The sequence below is a fragment of the Phocoena phocoena genome, chromosome 19 (assembly GCF_963924675.1).
Source record: "Phocoena phocoena chromosome 19, mPhoPho1.1, whole genome shotgun sequence".
Lineage (NCBI taxonomy): Eukaryota > Metazoa > Chordata > Mammalia > Artiodactyla > Phocoenidae > Phocoena > Phocoena phocoena.
Window position 1 is genome coordinate 27,269,887 of NC_089237.1, and position 22,195 is coordinate 27,292,081.

Sequence of the window (22,195 nt, forward strand, 5' to 3'; positions counted from 1 at the left end):
ATAGTCCAAAGGACAGAAACTCTTGAAATAATTTTGGGTGAAATGAAATTTACGAAATATTCACATAAAAATGACACTCCAGGGAGTTCAACTTCCACCTTAGATGTAGAAAGCCTGAGTGTCACTCCTAACCTAGAAACAAGAAAAAGTCATTTAACTATCATATTACATTTCTTGAGCATATCGGAGAACTGAGTTAACAGGGCAACCTGTATCTGACATTTCAAGAAAGATAGATTCCTCCAAAACAACAGCAGGAAGAGGCAGCTACCATGCAAGCGAGTAAGAAAAAAATCAGCGACAATTTTAATGAAGTGCCACTAATCTATTTCCTGTCTCCATACATTTGGCTATTCTGGCCATTTCATACAAATAGAATAAAAAAATACATGGTGTTTTGTATTTGGCTTCTTTGACTTAGAATGTTTTGAAGGTTCATCCATGCATGTATCAGAAAACTTCATTCCTTTTTTATTAACAATATTCCATTCTATAGATTAGATATACCACATTTTGTTCTATTGATGGACATTTGACTTGTACACTGAAAACTATAAAACACTGCTGAAAGAAATTAAAAATCTAAATCAATGGAAAGGCATTTTAATTTTGTGAGTCAGAAGACTTAAATATTGTTAAAATGGCAATACACCCCAAATCAATCTACTGATTCAATGCAACCCCTATCAAAATCTCAGCTGCTTCTTTTGCAGAAATTGAAAAACTGATACAAAAATTCATATGTAAATGCAAGGGACCCAGAATAGACACAACAACTTGAAAAATTAGAAAGATGGGGAAATGACACTTTCTGATTTCAACACTTACTATAAACCTAGAGTAATCAAGACAATATGATACTGATGCAAGGATAGACACAGAAAGCAATGGAATAGAATTGAGAATCCAGAAGTAAAACCTTATGCTTATGATCAGTTGATTTTCAACAACAGTGATAAGATGATTCAATGGGAAAGAATAATCTTTTCAAGAAACAGTTGCTCAGACTATAACACAGAAGAATAAACCTGACTCCATATTGAATCTATTCCTTTAGCTCTAACCTTTGTGCTCTGTTGCCTGTGCTTAGTCATGCAGGCTTTGCACCTTTCATAAAAGAATGTTGCCTATAGCCTAAAATATTCAAGATAGCCCATTCTCAAGGCTCTGACTTCTTAAAGGTATAACACTTTTTCATTCATATAGAGATAAAAAGTTGTCGAACAGAGAATAAGATTTGTCTTGCAGGAGGTCTAGGAACATTGTGATCAGACCTCCGTGGACAGCTGCAAGAACAAAGGCACCAAGAAGTCTGCAACAACCAGCCATACCCTCTCCCCTTTTACTATAAAAGAAGCCTGAATTCTAACTCAGGGAAGATGGTTCTTTGGGACACTAGTCCACCATCTTCTCGGTCTGCTGGCTTTGGGAATAAAGTCGTTATTCCTTGCCCCCACAACACGTCTCTCAATTTATTGAGCTGTCATGTGGCAAGCAGTAGGAGCTTGCCAATTTAAAAATGGACAAGGACCTGAATGGACATCTGTTTATAGGTATGTAGATGTACACAAGTAAATCTTTATACATGATCCAAAGAGATAAATCAGATATTCTGACCTAAGTTTTCCCAGCACCATGAATTTACAGAGACTGACAGTTTTGACTTTAAGGATGAAGCTGAGGGAGAGAAAGGCTCAAGTTAGTATACATTTGAATTTGGAAGCATCTTGTTTTAAATACTATGGATTCAGTTTAAATCCCTTCCTCTAATGGGCAAGTTATATTATCTCATTAAATTGCTGGTTATATCCTAAAATGAAAAATTCTGAATTCCAAATTTTTATATTATACTAGCATTTAAGACAAATAAATTAAAAGAAAATAGGAAGGGCTTCCCTGGTGGCGCAGTGGTTGAGAGTCCACCTGCCAATGCAGGGGACATGGGTTCATGCCCCGGTCTGGGAAGATCCCACATGTCGCAGAACGGCTGGGCCCGTGAGCCATGGCCGCTGAGTCTACGCGTCCGGAGCCTGTGCTCCGCAACGGGAGAGGCCACAACAGTAAGAGGCCCGTGTACCGCAAAAAAAAAAAAAAAAAAAAAAAAAAAAACACAAGAAAATAGGAAGATGAATTCATACTGAAAAAGAGAACCCAATAAATAGTATCAGGAAAAAAACTAACCCTGTCATAAATCCAAAATAATGACAGAGCAAGAAAGTACATAATTTTACACAAGAATACATGTAACAGAATTAATGCAACATATATCCCCACCAAAAAAAAAAAAAGATTAAAACACACAAAAAAGCAATAAATGTAATTTCTATATTATGTAAACCATAAGATTCAAAAGCACACAGCACGGGTTAGAAATATCAACTGTCACTAATTAGGAATGGTGAATCAAGGTTTTATGAAATACACCAAGCTTAAAATTCTTATTATAATTTTCACTGTTGTATTAATTTTTTTATCATTTCACCTTTCGAATGACATAATACATATCTGTGTATATACCTATAAAATAGTGAACTTAATGTTAGAAAGGGGATATTTATATCAACTTAGCTCATTTTATCTCTACCTAAAAATTTTTAGTAGAATTTAAATAAGCCTTTACAAATTCCAAAAAGCTAGTGTTTCATGTACAACATTTAATTTTACAGAATTAATTTAATTAGGTTTTACTATATAGAAAGGTTTTAAATTCAAAATTTATAAAAATACTCCCAACATAAAAATTATATGTCAGGGTGATGAAGTTTATAAGAATAAGAAGCTAGTCATATAAATGGTCCCATGATAATAATCAGTGGCTATTAAAGCTCAGAAGCACACAGAAGCAGAATTGCAGCTCTGCAGTACTCCCATTTGGCCTCTAAGAACACAGCCATATTGACATCTAACACAAGATCTGTTAACCTACTCAGCAAGAAAAATAACTGTAGGGAAGATTACATCTGTCAAGACCAGAAGAACCCTCAAGAATTCAGGCTGGTGGTAACTATCTCACAGGAAAACCTAGAACATAAAGATTACCTCAGCAACTTTTGGAGGCACTCCATCCCCAAGCACTTCTCTGATGAAGCAGTGCTGGCCCATGTAATATGAGAGTCCACAGGTCCTCTTGAAGGCATCTTTCAGTCGTTTCAGCTCTACATCTGTAACTGAAATTCAGAAAGAGAAGATGGGTAAGAAACTAGAGGAGAAAAGTCATCTCTCAAAATCTTTACATTTTTTCAACCCAATTCCTAATAAAAATTGGCAAATATTATTTCTCTTTCCAAATAAGTCAAATAAACCCAAAGATATTTTTCATAATTCTAATATCTTCAAATCTAATCTAGAAAATAAATATGCAAATTCCTGACCCACTATTTTCAAATGACAGAACATTAAATTATGCATACAAATTTTAGGCAGGGGTAAGGAAGAGGTAACAAGTACTTCGAATTAGCAAGTAAGCTAAATGGCCTTAGACACTGGTATTAATATGTTTTTAGCAGCAATTGCCTCTGGGATAAAAATTATATTATTTCTACTCTTTGAGCACGTATCTATCCATGCAGAAGACTCCCCCTAAGTTTAGTTTAGACCGTGTCATCATCTACAAAGAAAGCAACCTATAAATAGATGATTCTAATAAACTATAATTTTTAGACACCCACTCTCATAAAATAAATTACTGAGCCATTACTTTATTTTAGGCATTGAAGCCTTTTTTCCACTGAATAGAACAATCTCTGTCTACAAGGACAGAAAAATAAATACTCTTTAGTATTATGTGGTCAGTACAATCGTCACTATGGAGGCACAGAATTAGTACCTTTATCCCATGCTAGAGAAGAAAGACAAGACTTCTGGACAGAGAGGATGATTACTTAGACTTTTAAAGGCTAACCCAGGCAAAATGGACAAGGGCATGCCAGGCAGACATAATAGTTTGTTTCAAAGTATAATGCATAGAGCATGATGTATACAGCGTATGGAGAACTGTATGTTACTAGAACAAAATGAATAAGGCAGGGAGTAGCAAGTGATAAACCTAAAGCAGTCATTGACCAATTCAGAGAAATTTGGTTCTGTCATAATAAGGAAGGGATTCCGTCAGACACAATTCAGATACAAACTCCAAGCAGACAGGAAACAGGACACAGTGAGATAAAATTCAGATAGTTTACCAGTTCTACAGAGAGTGGAACAAATGTGGAAGCAAAAGATAGACTGCTACTAAGAGAAGAAAAGGAGGAGCTAAATCTGGGAAATATTTAGAAGGAAAAGTCAGTAGAATCTGAAGCTTGACTAAAAGTAGAAGCAATCTAGAATAACACTCAGGATTCTATCCTGGGAAACTTGAAGGATGGTATTAGCATGTAGAAAGGGAATGTATGAAAAAGAGTAAGTGAGGAAATGGGGACTTCCCTGGTGGTCTAGTGGCTAAGACTCCACACTCCCAATGCAGGGGGCCTAGGTTCAATCTCTAGTCGGGGAACTAGATTAGAGCCCACATGCCGCAACTAAGGGTTTGCATGCTACAACTAAAGATTCTGCATGCCGCAACGAAGATCCCGCACACAGCAACAAAGACCCTGCATGCCACAACTAACACCCAGCAGAGCCAAATAAATAAATTTTTAAAATATTTTTTTTAAAAAATCGTGAGGAAGAAAAACAATGACAAATTCTGATAAGGACATACTGAAAATGAGGAACCTTGGGGAGATCCATTGGGTTTTTACAATTATGAGTGTAAAGCTTAGGAGAGGTTTGATGAGAGTCATCAACCTATAGGCAGCAATTAAAGTCATGAATGAAGAGTGCAAATGAGACAGACAAAACTGGGAGAAACCAAAGCTTACAGTACCTGTGGAGAAAGAAAAAATACTCAAACAAGATTGACAAGGAATAGTTAGAACAGGAAAAACAAGAGTGTAGTCTCCAAAGGACAAGAAAAAGGGCTGGTTTACAGTCTCAAGTAAGGCAGAAAGGGCCAGCAAGATAAAGACTAAAGAGTGCCCTGGCACATAGATTATCATTCAATGAAAGTCTGTGGTAGGGAGGGAAAGTTCATGAGTTCAACAACCTGTAGGGCAATGATAAAACAATAAGAACTAATACTTGAATAAGTAGCTAGAAAAAGTATGAACTCTAGATGCTTAATTCATTTAAAATGAATTCATAATATTAATAGCCCCAAGTTCCTAATTTTTTTTCCTTTTTAGAATGCAAAAGTGAGAAACAGAACAAAGCTCATTTTATAAATTACAATAAAAAAGAAGAAATTACTTCAGCTACCAGAATACCTATTTCTTCAATATGCCTAATTTTCATTAATGGTTTTACTAACAAATTAGGATGCTCATAGTCTAGTGGAGGAGACAAGAAAAATCAATCATTGTGATATAAAATGATAATCTTATACACTGTTGGTTATAGATATTTGAAGGACTGTTTGGTAATATGTTAAAAAAATAGCAACCAGGGCTTCCCTGGTGGCGCAGTGGTTGAGAGTCCACCTGCTGATGCAGGGGACACAGGTTCGTGCCCCATCCGGGAAGATCCCACGTGCCGCGGAGCGGCTGGGCCCGTGAGCCATGGCCGTTGAGCCTGTGCATCCGGAGCCTGTGCTCCGCAACGGGAGAGGCCACAACAGTGAGAGGCCCACATACCGCAAAAAAAAAAAAAAAAAAATAGCAACCAGATGATTAATGAATTTATTCCCTAATAACAGGAGAAAATGTACATATAAGCTTTTTAAAGCATTTGTAAAAGCAAACAATGTCCATCAGCAGAAGACAGATTGAGTAAGTTATTGTATATGCACAAAAGAAACTATCAGACACTAAAATACTGCCAGAGATCCATATTTACTGAAAATAAATAGTATTTTTATTCAAAATAAACAAGCTAACAGTTAGTTCATCTGTAGATAAGGAATACATAAAAGCATTCATTGTACAAGTGAAACTTTGAAAACTTTAAAAATAAAGATTCAGGCAAGATGGAAAACAAAAGAGAATCAAGCCTAGTAAAATTTTAGGGTAGGAAAACATAAATAACATGCAGTTATTTTAGTTTTAGAAAGAAAAAGCAATTTCTGGAAAAAATAGAAAACTGAACACATGTGGTTTTTCTATCTCCTCTCTCTCCAAAGACTTCACTAAAATTACAGCAAGAATAAAAAAGGACATAAACTCACAAGGACAAAGAGAATAGGAGAAAAAAGAACTGAGGATCTAAGAGGCAGTCAATTTTTTCTGGGGAACATTAGTGTCTGGAGGAGTGACTGACCTGAGCAGATAAAATAAAATTGAAACCTAAGCACCAGCAGTTGAGAAATGTGAACAAGAAAGTGAACTAACTTACTCTGTCTAGGGCACCCAAAAAAGACTCAAATTCATTGTACCAGTTACCACAAAAAAAAAGGGGTGAGGGTAAAAGGTGGGACTGAAGAGAAATTGGTTGAAAATTATATGAGGAGTGCTTAGACTCTCGGGTCCCTTGCAGCACAACACAGTCACGCACCAATCTACCAATCTACCCACCCCCGCACATCACTTTTAGATGTAGATATATATCAAAAAACAGAGATACATTCTCTGGAGACACTGACACAGAAAGGCTCCATACATGGAAACACCAGATTTAGCTAAGAGCTATAGGAAGGACAATGAGGTATGAAAAAAGGTGAAGATTAAGTGAGCATTTGCATCCAGCTGTCCTCCCTTGCCCTATTCTCACATATATATCACCTGGGCAGAATCAATGAGGATTCTTCTCTGAAGAAAGTAAATGATTCTAGAACAAAGAGCTACTGTTACTGACATGGGGTGAGGGGAATGTCTCCATTCCCCCTTTAGAAATGGCTGGGTTCCCAAAAGGAAAATCCACAAGTCAACAAGTGATATACTCAAACATGTAAGTCTTCCAGTCAATCTTCTAATGCATCACTCTTTAAAATAAAAAGGCAGTTTGGCAGTTATTATAAAGTTAAGCATATACTTTACCTTATGACCCAATAATTCCACTCCTTGCTATTTACCCAAGAAAATACTGTACAGAAACATACAAAGGAGCTTTATTAACAATAGCAAAAACACTAGAAACAACGACCCCTTGATCCTTGAACAGATGAATAAATAAATGTGGTATATCCATACAATGGAATAGTATTCTGCAATAAAAATGAAGAAACCACTGATTCATGCACCAACATAAGTGGATCTCAAAAACTATGCTGAGCAAAATAAGCCAGACACAAAAAAACATATACCATACGACTGCATTATATAAAAGACTTAAAGAGGCAAAACTAGCTGTGATGTCAAAGACAGTGGTTGACAGGTGGTGAAGTGGGGAGTATGTGGCTGGAATTGCAGGGAACAGACACTGCAGAGAGATAGGAGGGAACTCTTCTGAGTTGATGGAAATGTCTTATATATTTGATTGGGGTGGTGGCTACAAAAGCGAATATGATTGTCAAAACTTACTAAACTGAATACTTAAAATCTGTGCATTTTATTGTATATAAATTATATATCAAGAGTAGACTGAAAAAATGAATGAACTGCCAAGGAACACCAAAAACTGAGGAAGATTCCAAAAAGAAAGGTACCAAAACAAACAAATGGGGGAAGGGGGAGGGGTGAACAGAAATAATGAAGAAAGAAGAAAAAAATATGAAAACCTCCAAATATTCTCAGAAAAGGAGAAAAAGAAAATTGCATCCAAATAAGAATAGGGTACTAGAAAAATATAACAAGGAAAAAGTACAAACAATCTCTCCTGTACCTTTTCCAGAAAGCTACAGGAGAATGTCCTACAACAAAATGAGGGGGTAAACAAAGGAAAGAAAAGGGATCCAGGAAACACTGACTGTAGCATAAGAGAGGTAAAGGGAATTTCTAAGATGATTATGATATGATATCCCAGCAGGACAGCTATGCATAAGCCTAGAGAACAAGACTAGATTAGAAATGAAGGACTCCAGAATAAAAGAGGAAAGCATGACACGAAACTAATACATTTGGACAGTAAACTAATATATTTGACCACAATGGGAATAGCTTAAAGAGGTATTTCACCTTCAAAAAATAAATCTCAAGGGCTGGTTTTACTTTAGGTTTTTCTTAATCTAAGGAACTGTAGAAACATTTCAAGTCCACCTATAACACCATCATAAGAGTCAAGAAACTAACCAGAATCTTATTGGAAACTACAGAAACAGAACTAAAATCCTTCCTCAAACAGGAAGTAAGTGTGAATGAAAGACAAGGGAACACCCAAGGCAAAGAACAAAGGGAGAAAGATTTCTTTTCTCATATCAAAACAGATTTTCAAGAAAATTTAACACAAATCTCATCCAACAAAAAGCCTTGGTGATTTCAAGACATCTCAGTTTTCAAAATATTCCATTAGTGAGAATTAGCAACTCACAATCAAATACCAAGATATGGTAAGAAAAAGAAAGTAGTTGATAATCACGTAATGATTATAGCACAAAAGTAAAAGCAATTACACAGAAAGGGCAAATACTGAAACAGAGATAAAACAAAGATTATGGTTCTCACCACAGAAACAGAATCCTTCCAGTAAGACGTTCCTGAAATGCAATCAATCAATCAACAAATCATTAATTAATTAAAGGCTACTGTGCCCTTACTGATCATATATATGCCCAAACACTGTGCTAGGCCATGAGGAACACAAAACTAATAAGACCTCCAAGTCTGCTTTCAAGGAACTCACAGCTAAGAGACAGATTCATGAATAAACAATGACAATATAGCAAACATAAAAGACATAGTTGTGCACAGAGGAAGAACATCTAAAAAGGGGGAAGAGTGCTCTAAAACTACATTACTAAGCACAAGTTAGAGCAAAACAGATAGCTAGGTGCATCTAGTGATTATTTGCATATATACTTTCTATAAAGATCTCCTTGTGAATTCTTTTTACATTTGATCATCTATAGCATGACATTCTCAAGACCTATTTGATCTATAATAAACCTAATATAGCAATTTATCAGCATAAACAACCTAATCACCAGTTTTTAAGAGAAAATGGTAGTCTTCCAAGCTAAGTAAGATTTACAGGTTATATCAGTTGATATAACTGTGACTAACATGGCTGATTTGAGTTCATTGTAGCTACGAATTAGTGCTTCCTGGACACCTTCTCATCCAAGACTTTCCCACCCTTTCTTACCACTTGGCTTTCGGAGCAGGGTGAAAGGCAACAGTGTACTGCAGTGAGCTAAGGCGAGGACACTGAATTCACTCCAGGCCGTCTATGTCTCGCTGAAGGACTACATATTCAGGGCCATGGGCGCTGACGACAAGAAACCTGTGCTTCTTTAATACTCTCTGCTATTTCTGAACCACATTTCATCTGATCCTTTACCATCACTATCAATAAATATTGTCCAAATAAATGAAAATATATGTGTAATTCCAACTCAAAAGGCCAGAAACATAAGGCATCTCCCTTACACTTGACTATTCTCAGACCTCACATTGGGAAGAAAAGCTGTATGAATAAAAATATTCTGTAGCTCCTCTGCTCTGGAACACAAGTTCAAGCATAAAAGGAATTACTGGTGGTAGTAAAGACTGATGATGCAAACCTCAAAAATGGAAATACCTACAGGGAGCAGGAGGGTACTATAAATGATGAAGTGGGCCAGGTGGGGTCTGTGGAACCCTAGAGAGCACATATTCCTCCTACAGCGTGAAGCTGCTACTAAGTTCCAGGCCTATGCTGCAATGTGGCAATGAGGAAACCAGGAATATAAATTTTTTGTGAAATCTCTCCATATTAAAAGTGTTAGCAGCTAATATTAAAAAAAAAATTAATCAACATGCAGTCTAAATATGGCCCACCAGCTGCCAAGTTTGGCAACCTCTGGCCAAATGGTTAAGGGCACAAACAAAATATATATATGTTCGAATCCAACACGGTCACTTACATATATATATATATATATATATATATATATATATATATATATATGTATAAAACAAAGACAGAAAAACAATGGATGCCCAATAATGATAGTCTGTGGGGAGGAGGAGATTTCTAGCAGTAATGAGAGCAGCCCCTGTTTACTTTCTACTCCTGACTCTGGAGGAAAGTTGTGAAAATGAGGACTGGAGAAAGGAGGTAAAAGTCCAACAAACAACAACAAATTTTTCTTCCCCTATCCTTTTCCTCCTTACCTATAGACTAATGTTACCATCCCAGCAGATCCAGCTGCCACCTAACACTGGAACAAAGGGGAGGGAAGGAAAAGAGAGCAAGCAGAAGAGGAAGGGAGATATCAAGAAGAGGAAGGCAATTTCTGTAGGTTTGACAGACAAGCATACAGAAAGTATTGTCATTAATTGTAAAGAACGTAGTCAAGTCAACCCTTAGTAACTTCCGGGCATTGGTTCCAGGACAAGCAAACCCACCCCACCCCCACCCTGATACCAAAATCCACAGACGATCAAAGTCCCTTATATAAAATGGTGTAGTATTTGCATGTAACCTACAAAAGTCCTCCTCTATACTTTAAATCATCTCTATATTCCTTATAATACCTAATAATACAGTGTAAATGCTAAGTATCAATAAATTGTTGTAAATACAATGTAAACGCTGTATAAATAGTTGTCTGTGTGTAGCAGGAGTGGCAAATTGAAGTTTTGCTTTTTGGAACTTTCTGGAATTTTTTCCCCCAAATATTTTTGATCCACACTTGGTTGAATCCACAGATGAGGAACCTGTGGATACAGAGGGCCAACTGCATTAGATTTGACCCTGAGTGCTGTCTTACTCAAAGCCAGGTTAGTCACATAAGTATCATAAGCACTTTTAATTAAAAGGTTATTAACATTCCCACAAATTATGAACAAAATAAAACCTCCCTTTGTGAAACAAATTTTGCTATCAACATCACATAAAAGACGCAAGTCAGGAGCCATATGGTCTGAATAGGTCAAAGGTTCAATCTTGACAATTCTGCTGCATGCACTGGCTATAGGTTGGGCTAAATATTATATTTACTCGAAGCATGGGTACATTCATTTGCTATATTTACTATATTTATCTATAAAGGCTCCTAAACATACTTGAACTAAAGTCACATTTTATGAAGACTACGCTGTATCAGATTAAAGAATGGAGCTCATATTCTATATTTAACCCATAGATCAAACACAAGACTAGTTTAGAGTTCAGTAAATCCAAGACTTCTCTAGAGGGTATTTTAAAATTTATTTTAAAAATACAAACAAGAGCAGAAAAAACAGGGACTTCCCTGTAGATCCTTAAGACTCCGCACTTCCAATGCAGGGGGCGCAGGTTCAATCCCTGGTTGGGGAACTAAGATCCCACTTGCCCCGCAGGCACAGCCAAAGAGCAGAAAAAACATTTTACGGTTGTCTAGCAGTTTCTAGTTACATAGTAATCCAAGCATATTCTGAATGGCCCCTGCAACAACATGAAATATCATGAAAACTGAAAAGAACTATGTATTTCACCTAATTATATACAGGTATCCCCCACTTTTCAAAAGTTCACTTTATGCCTCTTTGCTTTTATGATAAACCTACGTTAGCACCTGTTTTCGCTAATCAAAAGAAATCTAAAGAGGATTTTTGCTTTTACAAAAGAAGGCGAAAATAGCTTTTAGCATTTGTTTTGCAGAGAGCTATTATAGAGGCATCATGCACCCCAAGCAGCAAGAGTGGCATTGCCAAGCTCCTTCCCTGGGAACTACACTAGAATCTCAGCATCAAGCTGCCATAGCTCTGAACTATGTCTGTGAGCATTTATGTTTTATCTCAATTTATTTTGTACATTGTTAGCAAGATGTGTCCTAAGGTGACTGCCTCTTTGCTTTATGCCATTTCAGCTTACAAAAGGTTTCACAGGAATGCTCTACTTTCAGATAATAAGGAAAACCTGTATACAATAGTAGGCAATAGTGTGTTGGGTGCTATGGGGGATACAAAAATAAACTATGGTCCTTGGATTTAAAAGCTTAAAATCTGTCAACAAATATTTGAGTGTTTATCACAGGCCAGGTGGGCACTGTGTTATGTCTTTATTCTATTAGTTCTTAATCCTGGAATCAACTGAGGAGCATTTAAAGAATTCTGATGCCCAGGCTCCATCCCAAACCAATAAATTGAAGTCTCCAGAAGTAGGACCCAGGGATTCAAATGTTTGCTAAATTAATGAATACATAAGTAACATACCAATAACACAAAGTAGACTGTAATAAATACCCTAAAGGGTATAAACAAGTGATACTGAAGTACAGAAGAAAAGATTACAAGGGAGGAATCTAGGAAAGTTTCATAAAAGGGGGTCAGTTCCCATACTAGAAAGTTAAGAATGAGTACAAGACAGGGAGACAGGAAGAATATGTCGAGTATCAGGAAGGGAGTGAGCAATGACACAGAAGTCAGAAGATGTTAGGAATGTTTACAGGACAGTTTGAGAGGCTGGAATGTAAAGTGTGGGGACTGCAAAACAGAAAAGTATGGCAAGAGAAGTGGAAGGAATATCTAGGGTGATAAATATGCTAATGAGTTTTTACTTTTTCAGGAGTTATTCTGGTAAGAGTGTGAAAGAAGTACATAATAAGGCGTAAATTTTTTAAATTAGGAATGCAAATCTAGAAGCTAATGAAAAACTAAATCTAAGACTTCTATTAAGTGCTCAGTGTTCATATAGACACAACATATTCCACACTGAAAAAGTGTACAATTTGAAAAAGAAAGCCAGAGAGACATACATCAGCCCTCATACAAATCCATCCCTCGTTTTATTTCATTTTCTGATAACAGAGAAGAAGGAAGAAGGGCCACTCGGCCTCGGTTTGAGATCTCCAGTATTATGGAAAAATGTCTACCAAAATGCCCATCATTTGCTCCCTGGCCAAAGAAAGAAATGATGCAGGAAACAGAAAGAGAACAAGATTAAGGAAAAGAAGAAATATCACAAGAAAGTTAACAAAGTGAAAACAGAAAGATTAGAGAGAAAATATTAGACAAAGAGGAACAGGAAATCAACATACATTCCACTGGTATCCCAAATTTTAAAAGCTGAAATAACAAGACTGTCACTTCTGCTGCAGTCATAAACCTGCCCAGGTTCAAGGCAAGCAACCACAGATTCCAATGTGTCAAAGTCACATTGTAACCAGCTTGTGGGATGGGAGATATTTGTCATAGTTATCTTTTGAAAATATAATCTGCCATAAACACGAATACTAAGTATTACATCTGTACTGGTTTTCTTTTCTTCATAGGCATCTGAAGAATTTCACATATTATACTACTCTTCTAAATATTTACAAATCTCTGTAACACAAGTTAGATACGTAAGTACTAAAGAAAATGGTACTTCCATCAAAAGTGTTACTAATGAAGTTGGCCCTAAAATAGTCAACCATACAACTCTCCTTCAGGAATACTAAACCATTACCTCTAGCCAAAGAGAGCTAAACTGAAGATTTAAACTTTCAACCCCATTGGGAGAGATCAAAATCCCATCTGTACTACATCTAAGGGCACCATTTCAGAAATTAGGAGTAACCTAGCCTTAGAGAAAAAAAGGGGAGGCAGGGAGAGAAGACTGTGATCTATTTCTTCACAAAGAACTTTGGTATCTAAAATCTGTAGAAAGAAGGGTGGTGGGGGGAAGGAAGGAAGGGAGGGAGGGAAAATATATTCCAAGTCAAAAGGATAAAAAAAATTAGGTTAGCTTTACTTCCTGATCTGAGGTTGTAAGACCATTGAGAGCCTTCCTTCCTGAAAGTTTAAATGAATATTTTCTCTTTTCTCATAGTCAACTTGACTTGTATAATGAAGTACAACTTAGCAAGGCAATGGACACACTGTCCTTGGGAAAGAAAATCAAAGATGAAACAGACCTAGTTTGTTATAACTGTTAGTTTGTTATAACTGTTTTAAAAGAGGAGGGGGAAGCATAATCTGCCAAAAAAAATTCATTTACAAAGCAGAGCTATCAACACTAATTCTATTTCACCTTGTTTTAAGCAATAAGTATGTTCAAATCATTCAACCAGGGATTTCAGAACTTTCTCTAATTCCATCATTTTAATGTTATAGCCCACATACCCTATATATTCATTATCTGTAGTTCTTAGAGGCAGTTCCTAATTGCATGTGGCCTACAAGAATAACATTCCACCTAGCTGTTATTAAATTGTACTTTTAGCTGATTTTTTTCAACAACCACTTATTAAATGATCTACTATGTGTCAGGCACAGTCAAAATGAATAAGACATAGTCCCTGCATTCTAATACTTCAAAATTTAGTAGGGAAAAAAGGCACAACCAAAATAACTGCAATGCCAGACAGGAAATGTTAAAGAGGAGGTATTAAAATGGAGTCCCTAAATAGCCAGTGATTAATTGTCCCAGCTGGTAATTAAGAAAGGCTTCCAAGAGATGTTGACCCTTGCAGGATAGGAGTTCACATGGCCAAAAAGGGCAGAAGTGTAATCCATGTAAGGAAAACATATATAAAAGAATAAAGTAGCATGGATAATCAGGGGATTGCAGGTAGTTTGATATAAATGAAGTACAGGGTACAAGAAACAGAGCCGCAGGAAATGAGGTTGGAATGATAACTGGCAGATAAACAGAATCCTTTTTTCAAGGTGATAATGTTCCCAGGTAAAAGACTATACTTTCCAGCTTCCCTTGCTATGGAACTAGAAATAGCCAATGAAATGTAATAGAAATTGCTCCAAGAAGACACCTTAAAAGCTCCAGATAGCTAGCAATGTCCTTTTGCTATTATCTCTTCTTCCCACCTGGATCTCAAGATGGGATGGCTGCCTCTCCAGAAGCCATTTTACCCTGTAAGTGAACTTCAAGTTAAAAACCATACACTAAAGATGGTGAAGTCAAAGAGACAGAAAAAGCTAAACAACCATGGAATTGTCATACAACCTCTGGATATTCTATCTCCAGATTTACGTATAAGAAAAATAAAGAACTATATCACATATTTTCTGTTTAAATTCATCCAAACTTAATCCTAGATAGATAGAGATATCAGATGCAACTGCATGAAAGGACAATCTAAGCTATTCCTGAGTTTTAAACAAAGAAATAACAATCAGATTTATATTCACACTCATATTAATGTGTTTAAAAGACTGGGAAAAGACCAGGTAAGCAGCATAAAGAGCAGTTGAGAGGTTACTGTGTTAGTTCAGACAAGAGTTGAGGACTTAAACTATAAAAGGGAGGTAAGGTAAGGCAGATTCAAGAGATATGAGAGTTGACTGAACAGAGTTCAATGAATAATTAGCTGTGAAAAAAACAAGAAAGAAAAAAGGATCTATGGTGATTTCTAGATGTCTGCTTGGTTCTAAGTTATACTCAGACTTGATGAAGACCAAGGCTATAGAAAAACTTGAATATTTCACATTGTACAGACGACCTTTGAACAATGTGGGTTTAAACTACTCAGGTACACTTATACGCAGATTTTTTTCCAAAAGTAAACACAGAGGACTATGCCATCCGCCATCTGAGGTTGGTTGAACCCTCAGATGCAGAACCACAGATATGGAGGAACGTTGTATACAGAAGGCCAACTGTAAATCATACATAGATTTTCAACTATGGTTATTCAAAGGTCAACTGTATTTACATTTCTGTTATGGACTAAATGAATGTCACTAACAAAATTCATATGCTGAAGCCCTGACCCCCAGTGTGGCTGCATTTGGAGTTAAGAAGTAACTACTGTTAAATGAGATTATAAGGGTGGGGCCATTGGATTAGTGTCCACCTAAGAAGAAACACCAGAGTGCTTGCACTCACCACCTCTCCCCCAGCTCCCCACATACACACAAAAGGCCATGTGAGAAGCCAGAGAGAAGGCAGCCATCTGCAAGCCACCAGAGTCCCCATCAGAAACCAAATCCTGCCAGAACCCTGATCTTAGATTTTCCAGCCTCCAGAACTGTGAGAAAACAAAAAATAAATTTTTGTTTAAGCCACCCAGTCTGTGATATTTGTTATGGTAGCCCAAGCTGATTAATACAGAATTTGGTATTGAGAAGTGAGCTGCTGCTATAACAAATGCCTAAAAATGTGGAAGCAGCTTTGGAACTGGGTAATGGGTAGAGGCGGGGGGAGTTTTGAGGCACTTGGTAGAAAAGGCTTAGACTGCTGTTAAGGAACTGTGGGCAAAAATATGGACATCAAAGGCAATTCTGGGGAGAGTTTAGAAAGAGGAGGGCTATGGAGAGAGTCTCTGTCATCTTAAAGAACACATCATGAACAGAATGTAGGTTAGGAATATGAATGCTTAAGGCCATTCTGGTGAGACTGAAACCAAGTCCCCCTAAAGCCAAGTTCCCCTGCAGAGTTTATGATTAACCTCTCTATCCAAAATTTATTTCCTTTCTTGTCCCACCCCTTTCCCCTCAGGATTGAGGAATATCAAAGAAAAGGGTGGACTGAAACCAAGTGGGACCCTGCAGAGCCTTCTTGGGTACTAGGCCCTCTGTGTCCCCCACTTGTTTGGCCAAAGAGCAGACTCAAGCAGTTAATGATTAGAGAAGTGGAAAATGCAGAAACAAAGGAAAGCAGTCAAGCAAGAGAAGTAATAATAGCTTGAACAATGGAGTCACAGGACTAAGTCACTGAAGGGATACAGATAACAGTCTGACGTGTATCTTTCAGTTGTTCTGCTGAAACTAAGACCCCCACAACCCAGTGGAGGATGGTAACTACAAGCTGACCACAAGCATGACCATAAGCACATAGACCCTAAACTGGTTGGAACCAGAAAGTTGTTGATTAAGATTCCTGAACATTACCACCAACCAATCAGAAAAATGTCCACTAGCTGATCATGTACTCTGTGACCCTCATCCCTAGTGCTGCCTTTTAAAACCCCTGCCTGAAAGCCACGGGGGAGTTCAGGTTTTTTGATCATTAGCTGCCCACTCTCCTTGCTTGGTGACCTACAAATAAAGGCCATACTTTCTTTCACCACAATCCGGTGTCAGTAGATTGGCTTTACTGCGTGATGGGCAAGTGAACCCAAGTTCAGTTGGGTAAAAAGATCTTAGGGACTTCCCTGGTGGCGCAGTGGTTAAGAATCCACCTGCCAACACAGGGGACACAGTTTTGAGCCCTGGTCTGGGAAGATCCCACATGCCCCAGAGCAACTAAGCCCTTGCACCACAACTACTGAGCCTGTGCTCTAGAGCCTGCAAGCCACAACTACTGAGCCTGTGTGCCACAATTACTGAAGCCTGCGCACCTAGAGCCTGTACTCCACAACAAGAGAAGCCACCGCAGTGAGAAGCCTGCGCACCGCAACGAAGAGTAGCACCCACTCGCCGCAACAAAGACCCAACACAGCCAAAAATAAATAAAAATTAAAAAAAAAAGATCTCAGACAGAAATGAGGAACAAAAAACTGGAGGAGAGGTGATCCTTGCTAAAAAGTGACAAAGAACTTGGCTGAACTGTTGTCGTGTTCTAGTGTTCTGTAGAATACAGAACTTTCAAGTGATGAAATTGGATATTTGGGTGAAGAGATTTCTAAGCAAAGTGTTGAAGACTTGTTTTTCTCATACTTCTTTTTAGTAAAATGTGAGGAAAGAGATAAATTGAAGGAATTGTTAAACAAAAAGGACTCAGAACTTGAAGGTTTGGAAAATTCTCAGCCTATCCATACTGCCGCAAAAAATGATAAAGCCTTGATCTGAAGAGAATACTAACAATAGATGTGGCTAACATCTATTTGATAAGGAGGTGAACCACAAACTTAATCAACCACTTCAGCAGAAGTCAGGAATAAAGATGGGATTATAGGAGCAGAAACACTGCTAGCTGGGACTAAAAGGAATAGAAAACAAATGGGACAGAATGAAACAAGGCTGTCTGGGATTCTACAGGATGGAACAATAGTTACCAGCTACAAACATGCATCATCCTTCAAGAAAAGGGAAGACTGACCCCAAAGGCGATTCTGAGAGGGCAGGGCTGCCACTCCCACCACTGGTCCAGGGTGTAGTGCTGGCTCTTCCTCATCTTCAAAAGGTGTGGCCTCCTTGGTTTGCGGGTGGGGGACCAAGATGCCACCACCCAGTGCCTCAAGAGCAAGGTCATGGCCCAGGGGCTGGGGGCAAGGCTTCCCCACAGAGCCTTGGGGGTGACGCTGCTTCCCCAATGCACCTGGAGGGCAGTGCATGAAACCAAAGAGGATTATTCAAGTCTTAACATCTAACGGAGGGAGGGACTTCCCTGGTAGCGCAGTGGTTAAGACTCTGTGTTCCCAATTCGGGGGCGCGGGTTCAATCCCTGGTCAGGGAACTAGATCCCACATGCATGCCACAACTAAGAGTTCACATGCCACAACTAAGAAGCCCACGCGCCGCAACTAAGGAGCCGGCAAGCTGCAATCAAGAGGCCCACCTGCCACAACTAAGACCCAGTGCAACCAAATAAATAAATATTTTTTTTAAAAATCTAATGGAATTTCCCTTTGTAAATTTCAGACTTGCTTGAGAACTGTCACTCCTTTCTTCTTTGGACTTCTCCCTTTTGGAATGAGAATGTATATCCTATTCTGTCCCAGCATTGTATTTTTGCAAGCTTATCTCCAGTCTCATCCACACCTGGATTTAGATGATATTCAGATGAGACTATAGACTTCAGACTTTACAGTTCATGCTGGAATGAGTTAAGACTTTGCAGGCTGCTGGGATGGAATGAATGTATTTTCAATGCAAGGAGGACATTAATTTGGGGGGGCCAGCGGGCAGAATGTTATAAACTGATATGTCCCCCAAAATTCATATGTTGAAACCCTAAACCCCAGTGTAGCTATATTTAGACTGGAAAGTAATTAAGGTCAAATGAGGTCAGAAGGGTGGGGTCCTGATTGTTTAAAAATAAGATTAGCACCAGAGAGCTTGAGAACTCTCTTTCTCTCCCTTCAAGCACACAGGAGAAAAGCCACTTGAAGGCACGGAGATAAGGCAGCCATCTGCAAGCCAGGAAAAGAGCCATCACCAGAAACCAAACCCTGCCAGAACCTTGATCTTGGACTTTTCAGCTTCCATAAATGTGAGAAAATTAGTTTCTCTTTTTTAAGCCACCTAGTCTATGGTATTTTGTTACAGCAGAGCAATACAATATTTACAGTATCAATAATAAATAGGCCGACTCCTCTTTTCTAATTTAGATTAAAAAGCTATTTAAATGGCTTTTGTAGGATCAGAGGAAGGGATTAGAACTCACTGTCTTTGAAAGGAAAATAAAAGTCTGTACTTTAGTGATCTCACCAAAAAAACCTCAGTGTGAAAGAAAGAACAGCACAATGCTCATCTCTAAACTCTTAAAAATTTTTTTATCTATACCAGTAGTTATCAAACTTTTTCTGCAATGACGCAGGATGGATGTTTTCATTTCCACATGCATTCCCTGAACTCTAGCTGTAACAACAGTCTTTTTACTTCCATTTAAATCAATAGGGGACTTCCCTGGTGGATCAGTGGCTAAGATTCTGCACTCCCAATGTGGGGGGCCCGGGCCCTGGTCAGGGAACTAGATCCCACATGCCACAACTAAGAGTTCACATGTCGCAACTAAAGATCCCGCATGCCGCAACTAAGACCTGGTGCAGCCAAATAAATAAATAATTTTTAAAAAATAAATAAATCATATACATATGTGAAGTATATGAACTTTAATCCACTTTTGTAAAGGTAAGCTTTTTTTTAAACAAAGTTCAGTACTTCACTATTACTCATTACATGGTTATAAAATATTTCACATTAGACCACAATATTGGTGTTCTATACTCCTATTATATACTGCCTTATATCACAACTTTTTTTCAAAGGTAATGGTTAAGTCTTATCTCTCCAAGTAGATTTTAAGTCTCTGGAAAGCAGGGACCAAGTAATCTATTTCTTCATCTTTCTCATAGAGCCAAAGCTTGTCATGCATTCAGATTTTTGCTGAAAGATAGGAATTGCTGTTTTAACAGTTTAGTTCCAAAGGCATGGATGAAAATTTAACAACATCTGAATCAGAAGATAACCACAGAAGTAAACAAACACTGGGAAATATGCCTTTCACTGCCAAACTAGAGTAAGAATTTCCAAATACAGAAGAAGGAAAATGCCCAGCGTAGCAAAGAAATCACAACCAATATTAAATTATAAATGTGCTTGGTGCAGCTGATCTGAAATGAATTTACCTACTAAAAGTCTCTCTAGCAGACTACCTATAGCAAAAACTATTGCAAAGCCACTTCAAGTAGACAATAAAGGCCAACCTAAATGGAACATCTCAGGTAAGAGGCAGCCCACAACCAGCACGTTTTTTGCCACTAGTGACTTCAGAGAACCAGAGTTTCAGAACATATCTAGGGCTGAATGGTGTCATAAGAGTTTTTTCCCTCATAAGAAGGGGCAGGGACTTCCCTGGTGGCACAGTGGTTAAGACTCCATGCTCCCAATGCAGGAGGCCCGGGTTCGATCCCTCATCAGGGAACTAGATCCCACATGCATGCCGCAGCTAAGAGTTTGCATGCCACAACTAAGGAGCCCGCCTGCTGCAACTAAGACCCAATGCAACCAAATAAATATTTTAAAAAAATAAACAAATAAAATTAAATTAAAAAGGGGCAAAGCAAGGCTGAATGATTAAACTCACACACATATTCATAATCTTTAATCAAGTGGAAAAAAATTAGAAATTCTGAAACTGGCCTAACATTTGTTCTGTAAACTAGAGTTTCTAATATAAATGATCAATTCGTTTTGATACAGGAAATCAGCTCTAAATAAGATAATATAAAAAACTAATTTTAATGATTATGTATTTATTCTTCTAAAAAGATTAAAGGACTTCTGAGTGTCACGATTTTCCACAATACCACCATAAGACAGGAAAAAAGTTCCCAATTTTTATAAGTGAGGCAAAAAAAAGATTGATTTGGCTAATCAAGGACAATGCTAAAACTATAAGTGCTGATTTTGATCTCTAAGCAATATTGCCCTCAAAAAAAGTAATGGCTCATAGGAGTTACAACAATGCTTATACAAACTGTTTCTGTGGCAGATCATGGCAGTTATGGCTGTACCTGTGAACCCAAAGTATAAACTCTATTATTACAGTCTAAATTAATAAGCTTTCTACTTATTCTGAATTCCATCTATCAAAATACAGAACGCAAATGAGATCATTAAAAGTCCAATGCCAAGACCCCTCATCAACCCAGAAAACAGTCATCGCCAGATTTAGGAGTATTAACTACACTGCTTCTGAATATCTACAACTTCATGTCACAGGGAATGATCTTTTAACTATCAGACTCGTTTTATTACCTTCCTTTAAAACAAACATTAGAAGGACAGAGAGCCCAACTGAAAGTTGGAAGAAAAGACTTAAATGAGCATTTCGTAAAAGAGGATAGCTAAGGTATTCATTAGAACATTAGAAAAGGTGTTCAATTTCATTAGCTATCAAGGAAATACAAATTAAAACCATGATGAGATACTACTACACAACCATTAAAATGGCTATAATTTAAAAGCCTGAGAACACCAAATGTTGGCAAGGATATAGAGGAACTGAAACTCTTACTCATTGCTAGTGGGAATATAATAAAATGGTATATCTACTTTGTGAAAAGGCTTACCAGTTTCTTATTAAGTTATCACATACCTATCCTATGACCTAGCAATTTCACTAAGTATTTACCTAATAGAAATAAAAACATATGATGATCCCAGAAGACTTGTACAAAATGTTCACAGTAACTTCATTGATAATAGCAAAAAACTGGAAACGACCCAAATGTTCATTGAACAAGTTAACAAAAATTATGATATATTAATATTATAGAATACTATTCAGCACTGAAGAGGCAAAAGCTACTCAACCAAGTAACATGGATGAAGCTCACAGTTATTACACTGAACAAAAGAAGGCTGATAAAAAAAGAGTAGATTCTACTTATGTGAAAAACTAATAAACCTATCCCAGATGCATAGGAACAGTCCTACAAATACAAATACCTGATGTACTGACAACTCCCCAGCTACTTACGAATGGACAAAAATTCCCTAAGAATACTCTTATCCCTCTATGTGACTAACAGTAGTTGATAAACACTCTGAAGTTG

The 22,195-nt window shown here is 37.6% G+C and overlaps 1 protein-coding gene across 1 annotated transcript in view; it reads right to left on the reverse strand.

Moving 5' to 3' along the window:
* Positions 1-3,159, reverse strand: part of USP32 (ubiquitin specific peptidase 32) — a 142,714-nt gene extending 139,555 nt beyond the window's left edge. Inside the window, exon 1 of the mRNA XM_065896813.1 lies at positions 3,040-3,159. Coding sequence (XP_065752885.1) covers positions 3,040-3,102 — 63 coding nt within the window. The 5' untranslated portion in view covers positions 3,103-3,159. The remainder of the gene's footprint in view (positions 1-3,039) is intronic.
* Positions 3,160-22,195: the final 19,036 nt, after the last annotated feature.